The sequence below is a fragment of the Neospora caninum genome, chromosome VIIa (assembly GCF_000208865.1).
Source record: "Neospora caninum Liverpool complete genome, chromosome VIIa".
NCBI classification, from domain to species: Eukaryota; Apicomplexa; class Conoidasida; order Eucoccidiorida; family Sarcocystidae; genus Neospora; species Neospora caninum.
Genome location: NC_018393.1, coordinates 3,486,234 through 3,505,653, shown reverse-complemented (window position 1 = coordinate 3,505,653; position 19,420 = coordinate 3,486,234). Strand labels below are relative to the sequence as shown.

At 58.0% G+C, this 19,420-nt stretch overlaps 2 protein-coding genes across 2 annotated transcripts; both read right to left on the bottom strand.

The window, feature by feature from the left end:
• Nucleotides 1-3,485: 3,485 nt before the first annotated feature.
• On the bottom strand, nt 3,486-6,743 carry NCLIV_023260 (uncharacterized protein; the record flags this gene model as incomplete). Its single annotated transcript, XM_003882521.1, has 3 exons — nt 3,486-4,501; nt 5,134-5,243; nt 5,677-6,743. 3 exons carry the CDS (start codon nt 6,741-6,743, stop codon nt 3,486-3,488), a joined length of 2,193 nt encoding a protein of 730 aa, XP_003882570.1.
• A 5,183-nt stretch (nt 6,744-11,926) lies between these two features.
• On the bottom strand, nt 11,927-18,661 carry NCLIV_023250 (hypothetical protein; the record flags this gene model as incomplete). Its single annotated transcript, XM_003882520.1, has 10 exons — nt 11,927-12,355; nt 12,833-12,972; nt 13,581-13,763; nt 14,013-14,130; nt 14,435-14,521; nt 14,668-14,820; nt 15,399-15,527; nt 15,860-16,638; nt 17,109-17,441; nt 17,920-18,661. The coding sequence occupies 10 exons, from the start codon at nt 18,659-18,661 to the stop codon at nt 11,927-11,929; spliced, it is 3,093 nt and encodes a 1,030-aa protein (XP_003882569.1).
• Nucleotides 18,662-19,420: the final 759 nt, after the last annotated feature.

The following is a 19,420-nucleotide window of genomic DNA, read 5'->3' as shown; positions in this document are numbered from 1 at the left end:
GCGCGTCACGCTATTTTTGTTGGTGTTCTTCCGCTGTCTGGCCTTCCGGGGGGCTGTCCGAGAAAAAACGCCCGCAAAGAGTGGTAAGCCGTCACCCATTTTACGCGCGCATGGGATTCTGGCCCCAACGCAAAAAGCGGTCGCGGCGCCCGTGCGTGGATGTTCCCCTTCGCTGCACGAAAACGCGCGGGGGAGACAGAAAAGAGTCGCGGTGTGCTCGGAAAGCACGACACAACGTGGCGTGGTGAGAGAGTGCGCAACGAAGGCTAGGAAAAATTGCGACACGGCAAAAAAGCGTTAGCTACAGCCGTCTGGTGTCGGACGTTTTCCCGGCCACGAGTTGCGCTACCAGCAAGAGAGTTCGCCGAACGCTGGTTTCTCGCCCCGGTGAGTCGGACAGCAAAAACCGAGGAATTTTTCCAGCTGGAAGAGAAGGTGCGCGGAAAAGAGCGCGTGTCCTCTCCGCGTGGCTTTGCTTTGATAAAAAAGCTGCCTTGGCCGGAGTTTTGCCGACGCCACCGCCGAGTTGGCCGCACACACGGGACTTACAAGTGGAACTATGTCTTCACTCGCGCGAGCACCGAGAGAAAAAGACACGAGCACTGCCGCATAATCGAGCGGAGAAAAGGAACCGAGCGCCTTCCCGGCGCACCAGAGAAGGGAGAAGAAAGAGCGCTTCAAAAAGGAAAGTCGCTTCCTTTTTTCAGGCTCCTCTTGCGCGCGTGCCGGGGCCCGGAAGCGGGAAAGGCGAACGCAATACTGTGTGCGCCGTCTCCTCTTCAGACTCCCGATTAGCGCGAAGCTAACAAAACATCCCGAGCGTTTCTGAGCAGTCTCCTGCGAACAGACTCCCCGCTTCGTCCTTTGACCAAGAAGTTCCAGCCCGACAACGCACTTTACTCTGTCTTTTCGTGGCGAGGCGCCTCCGCCCGGTGCTCCGGAGAGCCTCCCCGTCGTAACGAGGTGCTCGACAGACTAACTACCGTTTTTACGAGGAATCTCCCTGGCTTTCTCACACGAATGCTCTCTTGTTTCCACGCTCCCTCTCTGGCTGCCCCCCGTTTATTCTCGCAGGGGAGGTTCTCGCTTCTTTCTGGCACAGAGACGGAAAAGAGTGGAGAGGCACCAGTGAATCACGGAAGTCGCCGTCAGGCACTGGCGGCTGGTTGCTCAGAGTAGCATAGTTTCGGAGCGAGGAACAGGACGGAGGAAAGCTTGCGGAAGGACGCGCAGAGTGTCGGACATACACGCCGTTCCGTACAACGTATATCCAGTGTAACGTTTGAACGCAGTGGAGGTGAGTCTTCTCTGTCGTGCATTACGTACCGTTGCACTTACTCAGAAAGTATACAGTTTGTTGGTAAGGATGTAACCAGCGAGCTCTACATACTCTGATTCAACAGCAAGGGCTGTCGTCATGCTCGTATGCAGTCTTTTTGGCCAAAACGTGGCTTTCTCAAATATTTCTCGGGTAGCACTGTATTCAATGCACCCGACACGGGGACCGCAGGGGACAACAGACACAAAAGAAAGGCTCGTTCGCATCGCTGGTGTGGGCAATGCCGCAACCTCGAATCCGAGTGAGCCTCCCCAACGACCAGCGCAGGCGCCAGCGAAAACAACAAACCCCATCCCTGAAAGGAAAACGAGAGGAGAAAACGCGTACGCGGCCTTATCCAGAAGAGGTGCCTCGCAGAAGTTGCCGCTGTGCTGGGTATGACGAGCTACATGTGCAAACACACACGCCTACACCTTCGAGGTCTTCACATGTACGTGTAGTCATACAGCATTTAGAGAAGAACGGGAGATTTGTTTCCGGCTGTGCTGTTTCTCTCACGCGACGTGGAAGCTCCAACAGAGCAGAACGTGGTCAGTGAAACAATTCAGAGTCGCAGTGATTCCGAAACGTTCGCCTTTGTGGGCAGTCCCTTCGCTGCGCCCGAACACCGAGCCAGACCGCCTTTAACAATTTACCCAAATCCTCGGAAGATCTCTCGGGCGCGGTAAAGACACACTCCTCGGATCTCTCTTGAGGGTGGGACGCGTGTGGGATTTACCTGCGTGAGAAAAACAATCCAGAAACGGTGGGGTCTGCGAAGTGTCGTAGAAGCTGTGTGAGCACAGCGGCGGTGGGTCGTGGCGAACAGAGGAGTACAGATCCGGGCGTTTCCTTACCTGCGCATCGTAGAGACTCTCAAGCTGTCGACTATCTGGTCTCCACCTTCTTAGTCCAGGAAAGCCTGGGTTTCCCGCGGTTGAGCGCAAGACGCTCGCACGCCCGTCGTCGCAGTGGACAACACATTCCTAGCAGCAGCTTTCTAAACGACAGAAGAACCAAGCAATGTGCACTGGCAGGGGCGTTTCATGAGGGGACCAGCCCAAAAACGACTTCTGTTCTCGGCTTCCCGTATACACGCAGTCATATATAAAAAGGACATGGAGTGTACAGGTAGATGGAGCTATATAGGCCGTTTTCCGCGTATGTACAGAGGCGCCAACGTCGCATTGCCATCGGTGTATCCACGCAAACGCACCTTCGGATCCTGTCTATGTAAATCTGTCTCCTGGTCTGTCAAGAGAGATCTCCACAACGAGAACTGCCTCCTCAGCCGCGAAGCTGCGCTCTATTTCGTGGGGCATTCCCTCTGGCGCCCACCGGATCAGGAGTTATACCCCATATATATATATATATATATATATATATATATACTTCTCGGAAAACCATGTGGGCGCATGTAGGTGTCTCCTCGTGTCAGTCCCTGCGGATTTGTGTCGGTGCATAGCGGCACGAGAAAGCCTTGTATTGTCCAGGCCGTCGATACGGTGTGCCCGCAGCCAGACACCTTTCCTAGCGTTTTAGATACGAAATAATAAAACAACGTTGAGTTTTGAGGGATTTCTATGAACGCAATACTGTGTTGCAAACACGGGAACATTCGGTTTGAAATAAAGACGGACTACAGAAAGGTTTTTCTCCTCTCTCGGTCGTTCGTTCTAGCTGCGTTCTCGGGGTTGTTTCTTAGGGACAGACGTTGCGGACCCCCCAACGACCTGCGTTGATATGAAGTGCTTTCTTCCGTCTTCCTTTCCCGTCTTTCTCCCTGCCTTCCCTGGTTCTCGCTTCCTCTCCTGCCTTGTCTAGCCTCTCTCTCCGGCCCTCATTCCTCGCTTTTCCCCGCGCGCTGCGTTACGCTCTCGGCTGCACACGCTTTCCCCCGCCTTCGTTCCATCCTTTCTTCCTGCCTTCGTTCCATCCTTTCTTCCTGCCTCCTAAGCCGTCTGTCTGGCCGGCGCTCGTTCGGCTACCGACCTCCCGCCTGGCCTGGCTGCATCGTACCCCTTCTGTTTTTTGCCCGCCTCTCGTTCCCGCCATCGCCTCCACTTTCACCTCTCCTTCACTACCGCGATTTTCTCGCGCTCCCCATCTGTCTCCTCTGTCTCCAAGTCTCTCTTGCCTCGGCAGTCTCCGCGAGAGTTTCCGCGTCCTAGTGATAGAACGTGGCACTAATTTGGAAATCCCCAGGGAAGGGCGGTGGATGCTTTAGCTCCTCGAGGGTGTCGAAATCGACGCCTTCGAAGAAGTTGTGGCGCATCGCTTCCTGCAGCGTGATTCGCCGTCGGGGATCCACGTCTGTCATCTTGTCGCTCAGGTCGCGCAGCTTCTCCACATCGGCGTGATGCGGGCACCGTTCCGCGAGATCTCTCAGGCACACGCCCAGAGAAAACACATCGGACTTCTCTGTGCTCAAAATGATTCGGTCCTGCGGGTTGATCTCCGGCGCCAAGTAGCCCCGGGTGTACACGAGATACTTGTCCGCCTGCGCTGGGACGCCGATCGGCCAGACACCGTCAAAGTCCGCAAGCAGCACGTGGCCGTCGAAGCTCACGAAGAAGTTTGTCGGCTTGATGTCTCTGTGAAGAAAGCCTGCGCGGTGAAGCTGGTGGACGGAATAGAGCATTTCCGCTGCGGCGTACTTGACATTCACGGGGTTCGACCGCTTGCAGAGGTAGTCCCGGACGTCGCCGCGAGCGCGCGGCATGACGACGAAGGCCGTGAATAGTTCCTTCTCTTGCTTGGTGTCTCCGTCATTTGTGCGCTTCTTCTCGGGCAAGACCAGGGGAGAGATCCAGGCTCCGTAGGCCGGCAGGATGAAGACGCTCTTCGGCGCGGCCCAGAGCTGTCCGTTCACCTCCAGACCGACGATGGCCGCGTAATGGTGGTCAAACACACGCCCCTTGATCGCGAGAGGCTCTGGACGTTCCCTCTTGTTGCGCTCCCCGTCCTTTCGGCCCTCCAGGGTTTTTCCCCTGGCCGCCAACCCCATGGCGCGCTTCGCCGCTCGGACCAGCCTCCTCAGCGCCTTGGACGGAGATTTCACCAGCATCACCATGCGATCCTCGCGCACCAACTGCGCTTGCAGCCTGCGGAACTCCGGAACCGTCTTCGCGTCGACGCGCGGCAACCGAGCCATAAACGTCTGCCAGGACAGCGGCAGCTTTCCTAGCAGACACACAAAAAAAACGCAGACCCAAAACGGTCAGGCGAAGTGCCTAGAGAACTCACAAGGGCGCGTGGCTGCGCGCATGGGCGGTGCACGCGCCTCTCGAGGAGAAGCGATGCAGGAGATCCCGCGCGCCAAGGCAGACCGAGAAAAAGTCCAGAGCCTGGAGCGTCCCTGCGACGCTCGACAGACTGCGTCCGAGAAAACGTAGACGCCACCCCCTGCCCAGGAGGGCGCGACGCTGCGAGATTCACATTTTCGCACTCTTGCGACGGCATCACTCTTTTCGTGGATGAGAGAAAAGCAAAAGCTGGCAATCCGCTGGGAGGTACGAAGAAACACATGCATACGCGGTTCGACGTGCTGCTGCGCACGTCTGAATTTCCTCTATACAGATACACGAAAGAACAAAAAACACATGTGTCTCCGATCCCACCGCTTGCTCCACTGATATCCCTCACATACGTGCACATCTGTACCTATATATATATATATATATATATGTATATGATATGAGAGGCAAAGAGCCTACCAGAGAGAGCCGCAAGTCAGGCAGGACAATGGCAGACATCCGGAGAGAGATCGGCAGTTTTTTACACAGTTGGATCAAAGTTTGTGCCTGAAAGCCTACCGCCGGCGATCAGCCGCATCTTCTTCGCCTTTGACCAAATTGAGAGGGGAAAGAATTGGATGGCTTTCCAGGTAGACGCCAGATGGTCCCGAACCGCGTAGATCCCTCTCCTGAGCACACACACGAAGCGCCGCACGGCCCGGCTGACATCACCTGCAGGCCTTGTGAATCGACGAGGAGTGGAGGAGATGCGCGAGGCAAGACTGCCACGGCCTGCCGTCAGGCATCACCGCTGGTGGCCGTTCTCTCTATCGGCGGCAAACGAAGGGACGCTAGGAGACAGAGATCACATATGGCAAGAGGGGAAAAGCCGCAGATTGCCGAACACACGCCGAACTCACAGCAACCTGCAAAGGATGCGGAAGCGCCGGAGACCCCAGTGCAGTCCACGTTTTTTACCGTTGCACGCGAGATCGACACGAGTCTGCCCCGCCCCTTGTGACTGCCAATGTTGGCTCGACCACAAAGTGGTGTGGCCAGGCCGCGTCTGACCCCAAAGTTTCGCCTTTCCTCCGTTCTTCGCACGCCGTTCCGCTGAGTTACCTCCAGCCTGTTTCGCTTGTTTGGCGGGATGCCTTGCCGCTCTCACGCGTCTTGTCCCTGGCCTCTGTCACGGACTGCTTTCCGCTCTCGTCGTTCGCCGGCATCCCGTCCTCCCCGATGTCTGTGGAGACCTGAGACGCAAGAAGGTGCCCAGCCACATCGCCGTGCTCTGCGTCGGCCGCGACGGTGCCTCCGCCCTTGTCTCCGTCGTGGGCGCCTGAGGCCCCAGCGGAAGGCGTGCGAGGCTCGGCGAGCTGCAGGTTTCCAGATTGCGCAGGCGAGTCGACCGGTCCCCCTGTCTGGGCTGCGGCCCGTGTGCCTCTTGCCTCTTCTGCAGCTACGTCTCCGCCCTCGGCTTTGCGAGACGACGCCGACCCCGCAACGGGCTCTGGGGCATCCGGCAAGTGCGCGCCTTGCGCCACGCCTGCGTCGCCTTCCTTGACCGCAGGCAGAACGAATTCGACAGCATCGACGGTCTCCCCCGCGTTGCTCGCGACAACCGACTGTCCGGTTCCTGCCGCTCGCGAGTCTTCACTGTCGACCGGAACCTGCGTCCAGAGCGGCACGCTCGGCGAAGCCATAGGCAAGGCGTCCAGAGGGCCGAGAGACGCCCAACCCCCTGAGCTTCCGCGGAGCGCGCGGTTTTCCGCCGCGCCTGTGAACGCCGTCCAAGAGTGCTCTCCGCCATCGCCTCTCGCCTCGTCGCTCGAGAATACCGAGGCCTCACGAGCGAGCGAATCGGAACTCGTCGCGGTGTTGCTCAGGGAGGGATCAACTGCCGGGGAGGCGACTGACTGCGACGGCGGTGCGGTCGCCCCGGCATCTTCCCTCGCCGACTGAGGCTCCTCGGCGTCCTGCGCCTCGGCCGACGCTCGAGCGGCGGCGGCCGCGGAGGTTTCCCCATTAGACCCACACGGCGGCGCTGCACAGCCGCTCTCTTTTGGGGTTGCCGCCTGTGTGTCCTCGTTGGAGGGAACGGAAGCCGCTTGGGCGGACGGCGAGAGAGACGGGAGCAACGAGACGGAGAGCAGGAGACAGCAAAGAGTCACGAGGAACGGCCGCGCCATGGTGGAAAGGAAACGGCATGTGGTGCGGAGGAAGCAGTGGAACGAGAGGAAAGGAAAGAGGAGGGAATGGAGAGAAGGACAGGGGGAGGGACGCAAAGTGCGCGCAGTTCACTTCTCTTTTTGACATTCCGAGGCGCGATTCCGCAGGCGAAACTGTGTGCCCGGCCTTCCCTCGGCAGAGATGAAGGAGCGAGAGACGGCGAAAAAGGAGGTGGGAAGGAAGGTACTCGATGTACGTCTCACTTCTTCTCTTCGAACCAGCGAGGCGCGAAGACAGGCGGCAACGCTCAGGTTCAACTCGAATGCACAGCACGAAGACGTGAGGGCGACAGTGGCAATGGACGGGGAATGAGGTAGAAGGAAACCGCTTCAGTGCGTCTGTTTCTTCCTGCCACTGCCCCGACGTTGCCTGTGCAGTGCGGAGATGAGGTGAACAACTGAGGACGGGGATTAACCGTCGTACAAGCCCTCAATTCGCATGCAAACATGTAAGCATACAAATAGACAGATTTGCGCATATACAGGCACATACGCCATGGCCGCTTGTGTGGCCATTTACGCACACACGTGCATGCACATAAGGAAACATCGCTTTCTTTGCCTCTCCTGAAGGCCGATAGATGAGAGGCGACGGAGCGGGTCTGCCTCTCTCGGTTCGAAACGGCGTCTGCCACCGGGAGTGGGTTGCTTGTCTCTTGTCCGTGTACGTGCAGTTCTCTTTTGAGTCTTTTGAGGTCAGTTTGAAAATGCGTTCCAGGATCGATGGCGGCGCGTTCTCCGAAATGCATGCTTTCCTTTGGGAGACGGAACCGGAACGCATCCACGCACACCGTCGAGGCAGGTGCGTGCGAAGACCGGTCCCAACGACTCGCCAGAGCACAAAGAGGAGAGAGAACTGGGGCGCGGAGGCAGTCACCCAACGCACCCGGAGGAGAGGGACACAGCGCCGCCGCCTGGAATGTGATCCCTTTGGATGAGTACCTGGGCGGCGCCTGTCTTGATACGTGTATCTTGTCTGAGGCAGTGGAGGCTGCGCGAGGGAAAGGGGCGGCGCGGACGGGCGGGATGCGCGAAAATCGGGGATTGGCGACTGATACGCCCAAGAAGCACGTAAAGACGAAACGTGTAAGGAAAGGCCGAGAGATCCTCTCTAGAACGGTCCTAGGTTCGGCCGTTCGACGAGACGGCGGCGCGCGGGGTTGGACTCGAACCTGCGAGGCGGGAGCAAGCGCCGGCGAAAGGCACCAGCCTACGCGCCGCGCCTCTCGCAGCGGACGGACCAAAAGGGTTGGAAAGACGGAAAAGGCGAGTCCCGATGTTCGTCCTTTGGCAGAGGGTTGCGCGCAGGGGGGAGTCTCAAGCTCGGCGCCCTGCCAGGAGGGAGACACTTGCCCGGGCGAAGCAGGAGGGAAACTCGTCGTCGAAGTCACAGTTCTCCAACCCCCCCCCTTTTGCGCGGGAAGCCGTCGATCAGGTTTCTCTTGAAAAGGACAATCTGGGGAGACCGGGAGCATGCCCGTGACTCTTGCATCTACGAGGAACAAACCGCGAGAGAGGCGCCCGCGTATCCCAACGTCGCCTCGTCGTCACGCCGGCGCGCGAATCCGCTTTTTCCCCAGGCGATCCTCGCATTTCTGTGAAGCGCGAATCCACTATGCCGCCTTTTCCACGCGCGAAAACGACACGGAGACTGATCCGGTTCCAGGCGAAACCCGACATGCGCGAGCATGCGTGCCGCGACGGCTGCCTCATTCGCCAGCGGAGAGAGAGATGCAGAGAGCGCGCGGGGGGAACTCCGCTTCGCAGCGCCAGGCGCTCCCGCCTCCGCCGCCTTTTGCGCGCCCGTGCCTCGGTTGCTCTCCGGCGGCGCGTGAGAAAAGTGGAATCGCGCAAGCCGAGAGCGGAAACGGTAGGAAGAGGCGAAGAGACAAAAGAAAAGCCGCAGCGAAATAACTGTGCTCCTTTATCCACCAGGAAAAACAGACCCCCCCCAAACAGAAGCAACCGCTCCTGTCTTCCGGCCTAGCCAAAAGGAATGTGGACTTCACCGCGCTCTTGTCTGTGAAAACGCACACGCGTGTCGTGTTTCTCGCCGCGTTTTTACTTCCCCTCTCTTTTCCACGCTTCCCCACTGCGTCCCTAGCCTTCGAGTCTCCCGTGGAGACACCGGCCGTTCGCCCGGGGAACGAGGCTCGCTGGCGCCCCAACCTCCTCTCTTGCCGCTGTCGCGATCCACGCGCACTGCGTCTCAAACGAGCTGCAGCGGCGATTGCACGCGAGGAAACGGTCGGGAACTGCGGCGACCGACACAGAGGAGACGCGTGCGCAGCAAACTGGCGTCTTTTCTCCCTTGCGCGTTTTTGGGGAGAGGAAAAGCCGATGAATGCGGCGACTGAAAGGAACCAGACAGCTGCGTGCCGGCCGTAGCAGGCAAAGTAGCGCCGAAACACAGCTCTCCAGAGAAGGTCGGTGAACATGCACAAAAACAATCTACACGAGAGGTTCGCGCAGGAACCCCAGCTCCACTTGGTGGGAGAGGAAAAGACATGTACGCTCTCACACGCGCAAACAAAACACACGTTCTTTTGCACCTCCCTACGTCGATGTATATGTATATATATATATATATATATATATGTATATATACATATATGTATATGTATATATATATGTATATATACATATATGTATATGTATATATATATGTATATGTATATATATGTATATATATGTATATATATATATATGTATGTATATATATATATATATATATATATGCGTATGTACGTACATATATATACAGGCACGTACCACGTAGGGAAAACGAATGCATAAGCGCATACGCGTGTCTGCGCGGTTTTGTATTTCTGGGAGGCTCGATACGGGGCCTCTGAAAAGAAAAGGGTGATTTGTAGCAGAAAAAGCCCTCTCGTCTGCCTCGTGTCTCGCCCCACCGGACTCACGGTTTTGTGGTTAAGTGAGGAGACTGAATATGTACTACACAAGTTTTAGTCTGGTGAGTCGTCTGGAGTCACTGGGGGTGCGAGGAGCCTCATCCCTGCGCGGTAGGCGAAGCCTCAAAAAGCTGTACGGCCCGTGACAGTCCGCTCGCTGGACCTGATAAAAGTGAGGAATACTTAGCTGTGTGTCTGTTCTCTGCGGGCGCTGCACTCCCTGGATTCGCAACGAACGGAGTCACCCGTCCATGCGTCTCTTCCTCGAGCATGGAGGGGCACTGAAGAAGTACCCTAAAAAAAACAGTGCCCGAGCTAGACAAGAAGGCCGACTCTACACGAGACCCGGAGAGAGAACGAACGGCGGAGTCCAACGGGAGCGTCTTGTTCCCTGCGGCATTCGGGGGCGGACTGGGCTTCTCGTGGTGCCTGGTTGTATTTCGTTGACTTTGCAGTTCGACACAAACGGAGCCATCTTTTTGTTCGCAGGCCGTCTGTCAAGTGCGGGGGGGACACAGGACACCCGACTCACCAAGCCCGAGTTGCGAGAGAGATGCTTTTGAGATGCACAGGAACAGAACTTTGGGCAAGCATTTGCCACGGAATTCCGCGTCTTTGTTTTTCCGCTTCTCGCGGCTGTGTTGATGACAGCTGCCGGGTGAAGGCGTCCACTGAAATGCCGAGCGGAACAGACTACACTTTGCTTTCCATATCTTTCTGCTGCGTTCCTTCTTTCACGGATTGCCCAATTTAACCGCGACCGGCGGAGCAAAACGATTCTTCTGGCGGCGGTGGGCAACGCGGCTGCAATGCGCCTCGCCCGCGAAGCCTCAACTGGAACACCCAGATCACGCCGCGAGACAGTTTCCTCTCTCGAGGATATCGAGCGTCTTTAAACGTCCATCGATTTGCGCTGGTCGCGCAGAACCGTTTTGGTGAGAAAAAAGCTGCTACGCGCATGTGGTGGAGTGGGGGACGCACCGGAACCTCGTTATTCCCAGCTACATGCACGCCGGGAAAAACGGAAAATACGCTCACGAGGAAGACAGGCGGCGAAAGACTCAGGCACAACGGGAGAGCGAACAACGCCGCACGGACTGACAGAGATAGAAAGACGATCCGGGATAGACCGAAAACCGAAAGCTGCGAGGACATGGGTTTCGTCCAGTAGGTAGCAGGTCGAACGGCAGGGGGGCGAAAGCAAAGAACAGTCGACAGCGAATCGACTGCGCGGACCGAGGCAGAGGAAGAGAAGCTAGGTGAGTCGGTGGGAGAGCGAACGCGAGACTAGGCGCAAGGCAGAGTGAACAAAAGACACGAGAGGCCGCCGCCACAGAGAAGGCGAGAAATGGCCAATGCGAGAACGGCAGAAGCGGCAAGACGGAGAAGCAAGCGAAGGGCAGCGCGCCACAGGATGACGGACGAAACGAGCGGGAAACCAAAAGCCAAGCACAAGGAGCAACGAGAGGGACACGGACGAGCCCGCGGCAGACCCACGGACGCGGGAAGAACTATGTGGCCGCAAAGATTGCACATGGAAACTTCGTTCGCAGAATCGCGGAGAGAGACAGAATATCGAGACGGCGACGCAAGAGAACGAAACAGAAGCAGATGGCAACTTCGGCGTCCAAGAGGCAAACGCCGTTCACGAGATGGACGAAAGCAAACGACGAGCGAGAGCAAGGTGTTCGTTCGGTTTGATGTTCTCACGTCGAGAGAAAGACTGTGTTGCTCCGGTCTGTCAAACCCTTCTGCGCCTCTTCTCGCGAAAGAGAGAAACATCGCTAGCTCGCCGTCTGCCTCTTTCTTGAGTCTCTTTTCGTCTCTATCTCCCTTTATCAGAGACCATCGAACCGACCTTCGGCCGCGAGCGAGGGAGAGAGTGCGCAGTGGATTCCCAAGTCTTCGGCTCCCCACTCCGCCGGGGACGCAGGCCGCCCTGGCCTGCAAAGCCCCTTGAGCTGCAGAAGCAGGAAACACGTTTAAGATTAGGATTCTCTTTACACACAGACACATGCACGTCGATGTGCGTAGAATCAAATGTTTACGTAACGGCGGCGTCTAGAAAATCCGGCAAGCAGACGTTCGAAGGCGTTGCCATCTATCTCCGGACATAGACTTCGCACACACACACACACAGCTGCGGCCGTCCGTCTCGAGCCTTTCGATCAACTCGACAAGCGCCTGTCTGTGGCCGCACTTCGGGGACATCTGGGCCTCGTCGCTGCATCATTCGAAGTCGTAGTCCACTTCTGTCTCCTGGAGGTTGTGGGGGTGGTGCTCGAAAGGTTTGCCGCCGTCTCTGCTCGTCGTGTGTCCCATCCGTGGTCTGTCCGTTGCGCCTGGAGTGGGTCCGTGCGCGTTTCGTGTCTCCTCCCCTCGACTCGCCTCTCGACTCTCCTCGCGCCTCAAGGTGTCTAAATCGCTGTCGAACGCCAGCGCCTGCCGGCCGTCTCCGTCCTCGCGGGGCCCGGACGCCGCGAAGCTCGCCATTGGCTCATACGCGGAGGCGGCGAGAGAGGACGAGACAAGTTCGTCTTCTCCCTCGCGAGTCTCCAAGAGCGACGCGTCGCCGGGGACACAGGCAGACGCGTCGGGGAGCGCCGGCGGGGCCATCCACTCCAGCTGCGCGTTCAGAGACGCGCTGTTCCGCATCGCCTAACACGACCACGCGCCAGACAACAAGAACGCGGCGGACTCAGCGAGGGACGAAGTCGAACCAGAAAAACACGAAACACCCGGCGACGGAGGCACTCATACGGCCACTCCACAACGTCCAGCAACGCCGGAGTCAGTGGAGGGCGAGAACGAAAAGGGAACACAAGCACGTGAACGGCAGCATTATCACGATCATGCTATTCAAAGATAAGTCAATTTCAAAAGGTTTCAGAAAAACAAAGGCGATGTCTTCACATACTAAACGAAATTCACCAAAGATATTAACGAAGCGCTCTACCCCGTCATATAAATATATATATATATATATATATGCACGTGCACATGCATGGCGAGGGGTCAGTATATACGTTGCAGCGACTTTTATACAATGCAGCGATTGTGGTGCCGGGCGCCGCGTGCGGAGACAGCGGAGAGAAACGCATCCAGGAAAAGGTGTCAAGTCGTCTGTCGACCTACCTGTTCGGCGGCTTGTCGGTTGATGTACTTGAGGCAGCAGAAACTTGTGCCGCCTTCGTCGACTCTCAGAACGGCCTCGATAGCATCCGCCAGCAGCGCGTCCGAGTGAGCAATTACCCACTCCGTGAACGTCTCTTGGTCTGGAAAAAGCACACAAGACGGGGCATGCGCTCTCTCGTGTTTCTTGTGGGACACAGGGTCCCCAGGCATGCGGTCGCGAAGAGATTCGCCGAAGCAGATCCGCCCCCGATGCAAATGGCCGAGGAGCGGGCATGCCACGGGCGCGACAGAAACAGTGTGCAGAAGCGACACCTCGCGGCGAGAGGCGACAAGGGCATCGCTTCGTGGACCACGCGCGAGGCGTGAAATCGAGGAAAGCTCGCAGCACGCAGGGGTGCGTAGGCGGCTGGTCACAGACAGCGTCTCCGGAGGCGAAAAGAGCACCCGATCGCCAGGTAGTTTCACGACGCGAGCGTAGTTCAAGGCGAAAACGCTTCACTCCCGTTTCCGCGTTTGCCCGTCACCTGTTCGTCTTCTCTCCGTGAAGATGTCCGCATTCTCTTGAAGTGATCGGGCTTCGTCTACGGTGCAAAAAGCAAGCGCCTCGAGAATAGATCCCAGACCCCAGCGGCTCACGGGTGTGCTTTCGTGCTGACACTGCTTCTGTGTGGGTTACCCTATCGCCAGCGGGGCCTCTGGACGAGCTTCCCCCCCGTTGCATCGTCCCTCGCCTCTGCGAGTTCTTTACCTTGAATGTTCTCCAGAGAGGGACCCGAACACTTGATGTAAGTCGTTCGGAAATCGAGTTTGTACGGATTTTGCGCGGCTGCCTGCTGGAGCAGAAGGCGCGGATTTAAACCCCGTGCGAAGGCTTCTGCTTGGAGACGTCGCAGTTTCTCTTCCAGCCGCGCCTCCTCTTCTGGCCGAGCATCTGAAAGGAAACGGAGGGTCAGGCAGACACAATGCCGAAGCCGGCAGGAAGGTTCATGTGCGCGTGTCCATCCAGCTACCCCTATCGCTTTAAACAGGCCCATGCATATATGCGCGGATCTATCTGTGTAATGCTGTAAAGTACCTGCAGAGGCTTTTATGAGCTTTCCACCAGCGTCTCCGTCCCTCTGCTCGCCTGTCTCTCCTTTGGTTTTCTGTACCCTCTGTGGGCCTATTGCCTGGGGTTTACCTTTTTGCTTGTCGTCAGAGAGAAGAGAGATTTTCTCTTTGATGGAGGCAATCATGGCCCTCACTGCCTCCTTTTCGTTTTCGGGGGTCTCCGCGTCTGTCAGGCGCGCGATGGCTTTCTGGCAAAAGATGAGCGGGGAGACGAAAAGGTGAACGATGGGCTCATGAAAGAACAAACAGGATCGAGAGGCGCGCAGGCGGAGAGAGACAGAACAGAGCGCGGCAGGAAAGATAAAAGATAGAGGAGAGAGAACACGATTCGCGAGATGAAGACGTGTGGGCGAACAGGAGCAGGCTCGAAAAAGAGACGGCAAAGCCAGCAGGGTAGGGCATGGAGAGGGAAGGACAGAGAGAGCAAGAGAGAGAACGCGACGCAAAGTGCTTTTCACGTTCTCGATCTTTCCTTCTCTAGGCGGTGCGCACCTGTAGACTGCCTGTCAGCTTCGTAAGCAACTCCTGTTTCTTCTTCGCACACTGTTCTCTCTTCCGCTGCAGCTCCTCCAACTGTTTCTGAAAACACACACCGAACTCAAACCCGGCAGATCGGTGCGACTCGCCTGCCTGTTCTGCGCTTGTTCTTCGTCCTCCGCTCCCGCCCTACGCCTTTTCGTCGTCACCTCCTGCTCGCCGTGCTCTCCTCTCTCGCTCGGTCCTACCTTCTTCTCCACATATTCGGGCGAGACAAATTTGTTTGAGCCTGGCGTGTGAATAAGGACGGCGTTCGCCGACGCGCCTCCCTGGGCCGCCGATGGAGGTGACGCGGAGACGGCAGCTGCGGAGGCGCCACTGAGCTGCGAAATTACCTCGACCTGCGACACGCCAGAGAAGCCTAGACGAAGCAGATTTGCACAGAAGGCCAGTGAGGGCCCCCAGAGAGACTGCCGCGAACGCAGCAAACAGACGACCTCGCGAAAACAACGGAGGCAATGCACGAAGGAAAGAGCCACACTTTAAATGGAGGGGACCGCGACGGAAGCAGAAACACCCTGTGCAGAGACTTTTCCAGTTTTGTATCTCACTTTACACCTCTCGCCCCCCGTACGCTGCGATGCCGCTGTTCGAAGCGAAACACATTCCGGCAAACATAGCTGTCCATGTACTTGCACACACGCAAATATACTCATGTGTCACCTATTTGCATCTGCATATATACGCATATATATATATATATATATCATGTATGAATTCATATTGATGCATGAATGAAGATGTACGCATACAGGTGTGAATGTATACACTCACGTATACATGCACATATCGGTGGGACCTTCGTCAGGTCGATAGGTTGACTGTACAGGGCTAGAAGTGGGTTCGATTTGCGAGTTGACTTGCAGTTCAAACAGCCGCGACGAATGTGTTGCCTTTGTCTTTTCGCATGCGCGCTTACGACGAGAGCAGGTGTCCCAAAGGCACGCGGGGCATTCCGCCCCGCCTCCGCAGCGGCTGCTGGATCGGCAAACGTGACACGAACCGACTGTTGCCCCGGCTGTACGTCGACGTGGGCGACCTGTCCAAACTGCGGAGAAACGGAGAAGCACAGACACAGGGATAAGGCCGCGCTCGCGAGATGCGCCGAGAGCCGCAGCTTTTGAGGAAGCCCAAAAAACGAAGGCCCGAACCGCAGGAAGAGAGACCAGCCAGGCAGACGCAACCCCCCAGAGATATGAGGCTGACGCCGCTGGAGCAGGAAGGGGTGAAGTCGAGCGCGCAGCTCTTGCAGCGCGTAGAAGGCAATTCCTTGCTTTCCACGCGCGCCGCGCCCCGTCAGTCCAGTTGTCGACAAGATGGCGGCAAAAATCTACACTGTTCACAGAGGACGAGATAGTGGAGCTTCTCCTCGGACCTCACCATTGAGCAAAAGGAGAGCATGTTCTCATGCGTGAGAAGAGGGCCCGGAACGCCTGAAAGCCTGAGGACGACTGGCGCGGTCGCAGGGGTGTTTTCTGCTCCGCGGCACGCCCCGTCCGCAAAGCCGGGCGCAACCCCCTTCTCTCGCCACGACTCGCCGTCAAACTGCCTCTGCAGGCCTGCTCGGCCCGGGCCCTCGGCGGCGCGAGAGTGTTCCTCGCCCCCCCCTGAGCCCCAGAGGGTCGAGGACCCGGCCCCGAGCGGCGGGCGTCCGGAGCCGTCGGAGCCCAACGGGCCCGCAACCAGGCCGTGCCGCGCGGGCGGGTGGATCGGCCTCACGCCGCCGTTTCCTGGGGGCCCAAAGTAGGGAGGATGCGGGACCATGTGGGGCGGATGGGGAGGCGGGTCGGAGCGTCCAAACCGAGAAGAGGCGCTGAGGAACACCGCGCCTTCTCCACTCTCCGGCACCGCCCTGCGGGCTGCTGGGCCGACGACCACAGGCGGAGGGTACGGTGGACGACAGAGCCCAACGGGCCCGCTTCCGGGGCGGGGACAGAGGCCGCCTGGCGGCCCCACAGGCGGCGCGGAGGCGGAGTGGAAGGTCACGTGGCAGCTGGGCGGAGGGAAGGGCGCATGCGAATGATGAGAAGGCGGTCGGAAGCGGCTGTCGGCTTGAGGGACAGACGGAAAGGCAGGCGCAGTCGGCGGAGGCGGGGGACACATCTGGGCGCCGAACGGCTGCAGAGAGCCAGGTTCCTGTCCTGCGGCCATCGGGCACCCTAGGAGACAAAGGGGGAGACGAAGCGGACCCATTGGAGGGCGACGGGGCGGCGCAGGATCCGGAGCGAAACGCGAGACGAAAACGAACAGACTGGAACGGCGGAAACAGAAAAGACGGTAAAGGTAACGAGCAGGGAGGTACAAACAATCCGAGGAGGGAGACACACACAAGGGCCAACGGTTGGGATACGGAAGCGGTTTTGTCGACTGTTGACAAGGAGCCGAGAGAAGAAAAACCGGAAGGAGAGTGACGTGGCGAAAGGAAGAACGAGCAGTGAAGGGGGCAGAGGCCAGAAACCTGAGCAGAAAACTAGAGACTCCGAACGCGAGGAATGCAACACGTACAGACGGAACACCCACCCCGAATGAGTCTCTCCCGGCCTCCGCGGAGACAGCTCAAATCACCAACGCTTCACGGCCAAGACGAACCGACGCGTGTTCTGCACTTCGTCTACCTCACCTCTCTCACCTGGTGCCACGGCATGGGGGCGATGCATGTCCTCGTGTTCTCTGTGTCGGCTCGCAGCCTCGAACACGTTCGGACCCCCCCGGCCCTCTTCGTGGCTGTCTTCTTGTTCGCCCCTCCTCTCGTCCTCCCGCCCCTCTCGCTGCCCCGCAGCGAAGCCCTGGGAGGGCGCGGAGACAGGAGACAGGCGAACGACAGGCGCAGAGAGAGGGTTCCTGCGTTCGCCTCCAGCGGCCACGTAGGAAGCAGGGAAAGCCGGCGACTGCGAGGAAGGTGAAGGTCCGACCCCCTCACCGCGAGGACGAAGAATGAACGTAGACGCCGACGGACGCGCACCTCCTGCGAGGCCATGCACACCGGCAAAGAGAACGGAAGCGCTTTGCCACGAAGCACTGCCTCTTCGCCTTCGTGTTCGCGAACGAGAAACCCGCGTTTGCATGCGCAGCGTCGGTGTAGAAGGTGTTGTTTGCTGTGCCCACGGAAAGCGAGGCAACGAAAGCGTTTGCGGTAGTGCGCGAGAGTGTCGCGCTCTTCATACTGCCTCCGGGGAGGAAAGGAAGAACAACGCTCTTCCTGCGCCCCGCCTCCCCAAACTTGTCTTGTCCGCATATGCGCCAGCAGGAATCCTCTTCTCGTTCACCTCTTCACTTCCTGCCCGTCTTCCCACACCAAGACGCGCGTCCGCGTCAGCGTATTTCCACGCATGCATTATCTGCGCGAGTCTACTTATGTATATTCATGCATATACACAGCTGAGGGCACAGGACGGCGCAGTGCGCAGGCTAGATGCACAGACGGTTGGGGGCGTTATTACCTGTGCTGTCGCTTTCGATTCCACGTGCTGGCTCATCTCTGTTTGTTTGCGAAACGGGAGTGAACTGAATGGTGCGTGCCTCCCGTTCTTGGACAACGCGTTGGCCTCTGATGTCTCCTCGGGGTCGTTCTTCTGTTTCGTCGCGCATTCCTCCCCCTTCCCGTCTTCCGGCATGGCTGTCTCCTCTCCCAGCTTCTCTGCCCTCTCTGTAGTCGTCCCCTCTCGCATCCTGACCTTCTCTTCGCTCCATTCCGCGTCCGCTCGAGAAGCTTCTCCGCTCGTCTCGCCTGATCGAGTACCTGTCATCCCGGTGATCTGGCCGGGGGCCCGCGTGTCTCCACTTCGTTCGTTCTCTCTCTCTGCTTCTCTGCCGACCCCGGTACGGCATCCCTTCTTCTCTCCACGTGTCTCGTCCTCGTCGAGAGGCTTCGTAAGAGGTCGGCGTCCGGCTGCGACTCCGCCTGGCCGCGTGGCCATCAAACGCGTCGGAGGGGCGTCGCGGTCTACAGCGCCGCGAGGAGAAGGGCGTAACGCGCAGGTCAGACGGATAGCCATGGTTCCGCCCCTCTGACTGCGTCTGATGTCTATAGTCTTCTCTGTGTCTGTCGAAGTGTGTCTTCCTGTTGCCTTCATCTCGGTCGCGCCTCCTCTCGTCTTCGCCGTAGGACAAATGGGTGCTCCCGGCGCCCCGTCTTCCGCTCTCGTCTTCTCTTCGCCATCCGTCCCGCAACCCCCTCCTCATCTCGGTAGGCACGTCTCCGTCGGCCCTCGCCCTCCCTTCTCCTTCTTCAGCCCCAACAGGAGCTGAAGAAAAAGAAGAAACAGTAGCCATTCTCGTCGCAGAGAGCGTTCAGTAGCAGACCGGGATGCGGAGGAGAGGGGAATGGCGACGACGAAGAAGTCGAAAGCACGCCGTCGGGCAGCACGGCGCACAAGCTGAAGAACCTTCGAGCTGGTCTGGACGCAACGAAAAAACTGAGACGGCGAAAACGGCCAGGCAGCGAGGAGAGCGAAAATCAAAGGGGGACAGCGTCGGCGAATCAAGGAAACGACGCGTGGAAGAAGAAACGCGTGTGGCGCGGTTGAGTGTCGCCCAACGGGTTGGAGAGACTTGTCGCCCGCTCCACTTCGTCTTTGTTTTGGGACGGGAAGACTGAAAGAGCCGGAATCTCCTTCGAGGGAAAAGAAGGAGAAAGACGAAAAACGCAGAGGCAGAGCAAGGAGAAAGAGAAAAACGCTTGGTCGTATCTCTCTGCCTCCCGTGTTGTGTTGCGCAAAGACGTACCGCGCCGTCTGGCCTGTCGGCGAGTGTGCCCCGGGTCCTTTTCGCCAGCGTTGCGTCTTCCTCTTTTCGTACGTTTCCCTTTCCTTCAGAAGTGTAAATCGCAGCTCACCTGCTCTCCTCTTAGGAAGACACTGACGCATGTGCGTTTGGTCCGTTCCTCCCGAGTTTTGCTGCCGCCGCCACGAACGACTGCGCTCTCACGGACGGCAGGAAGGT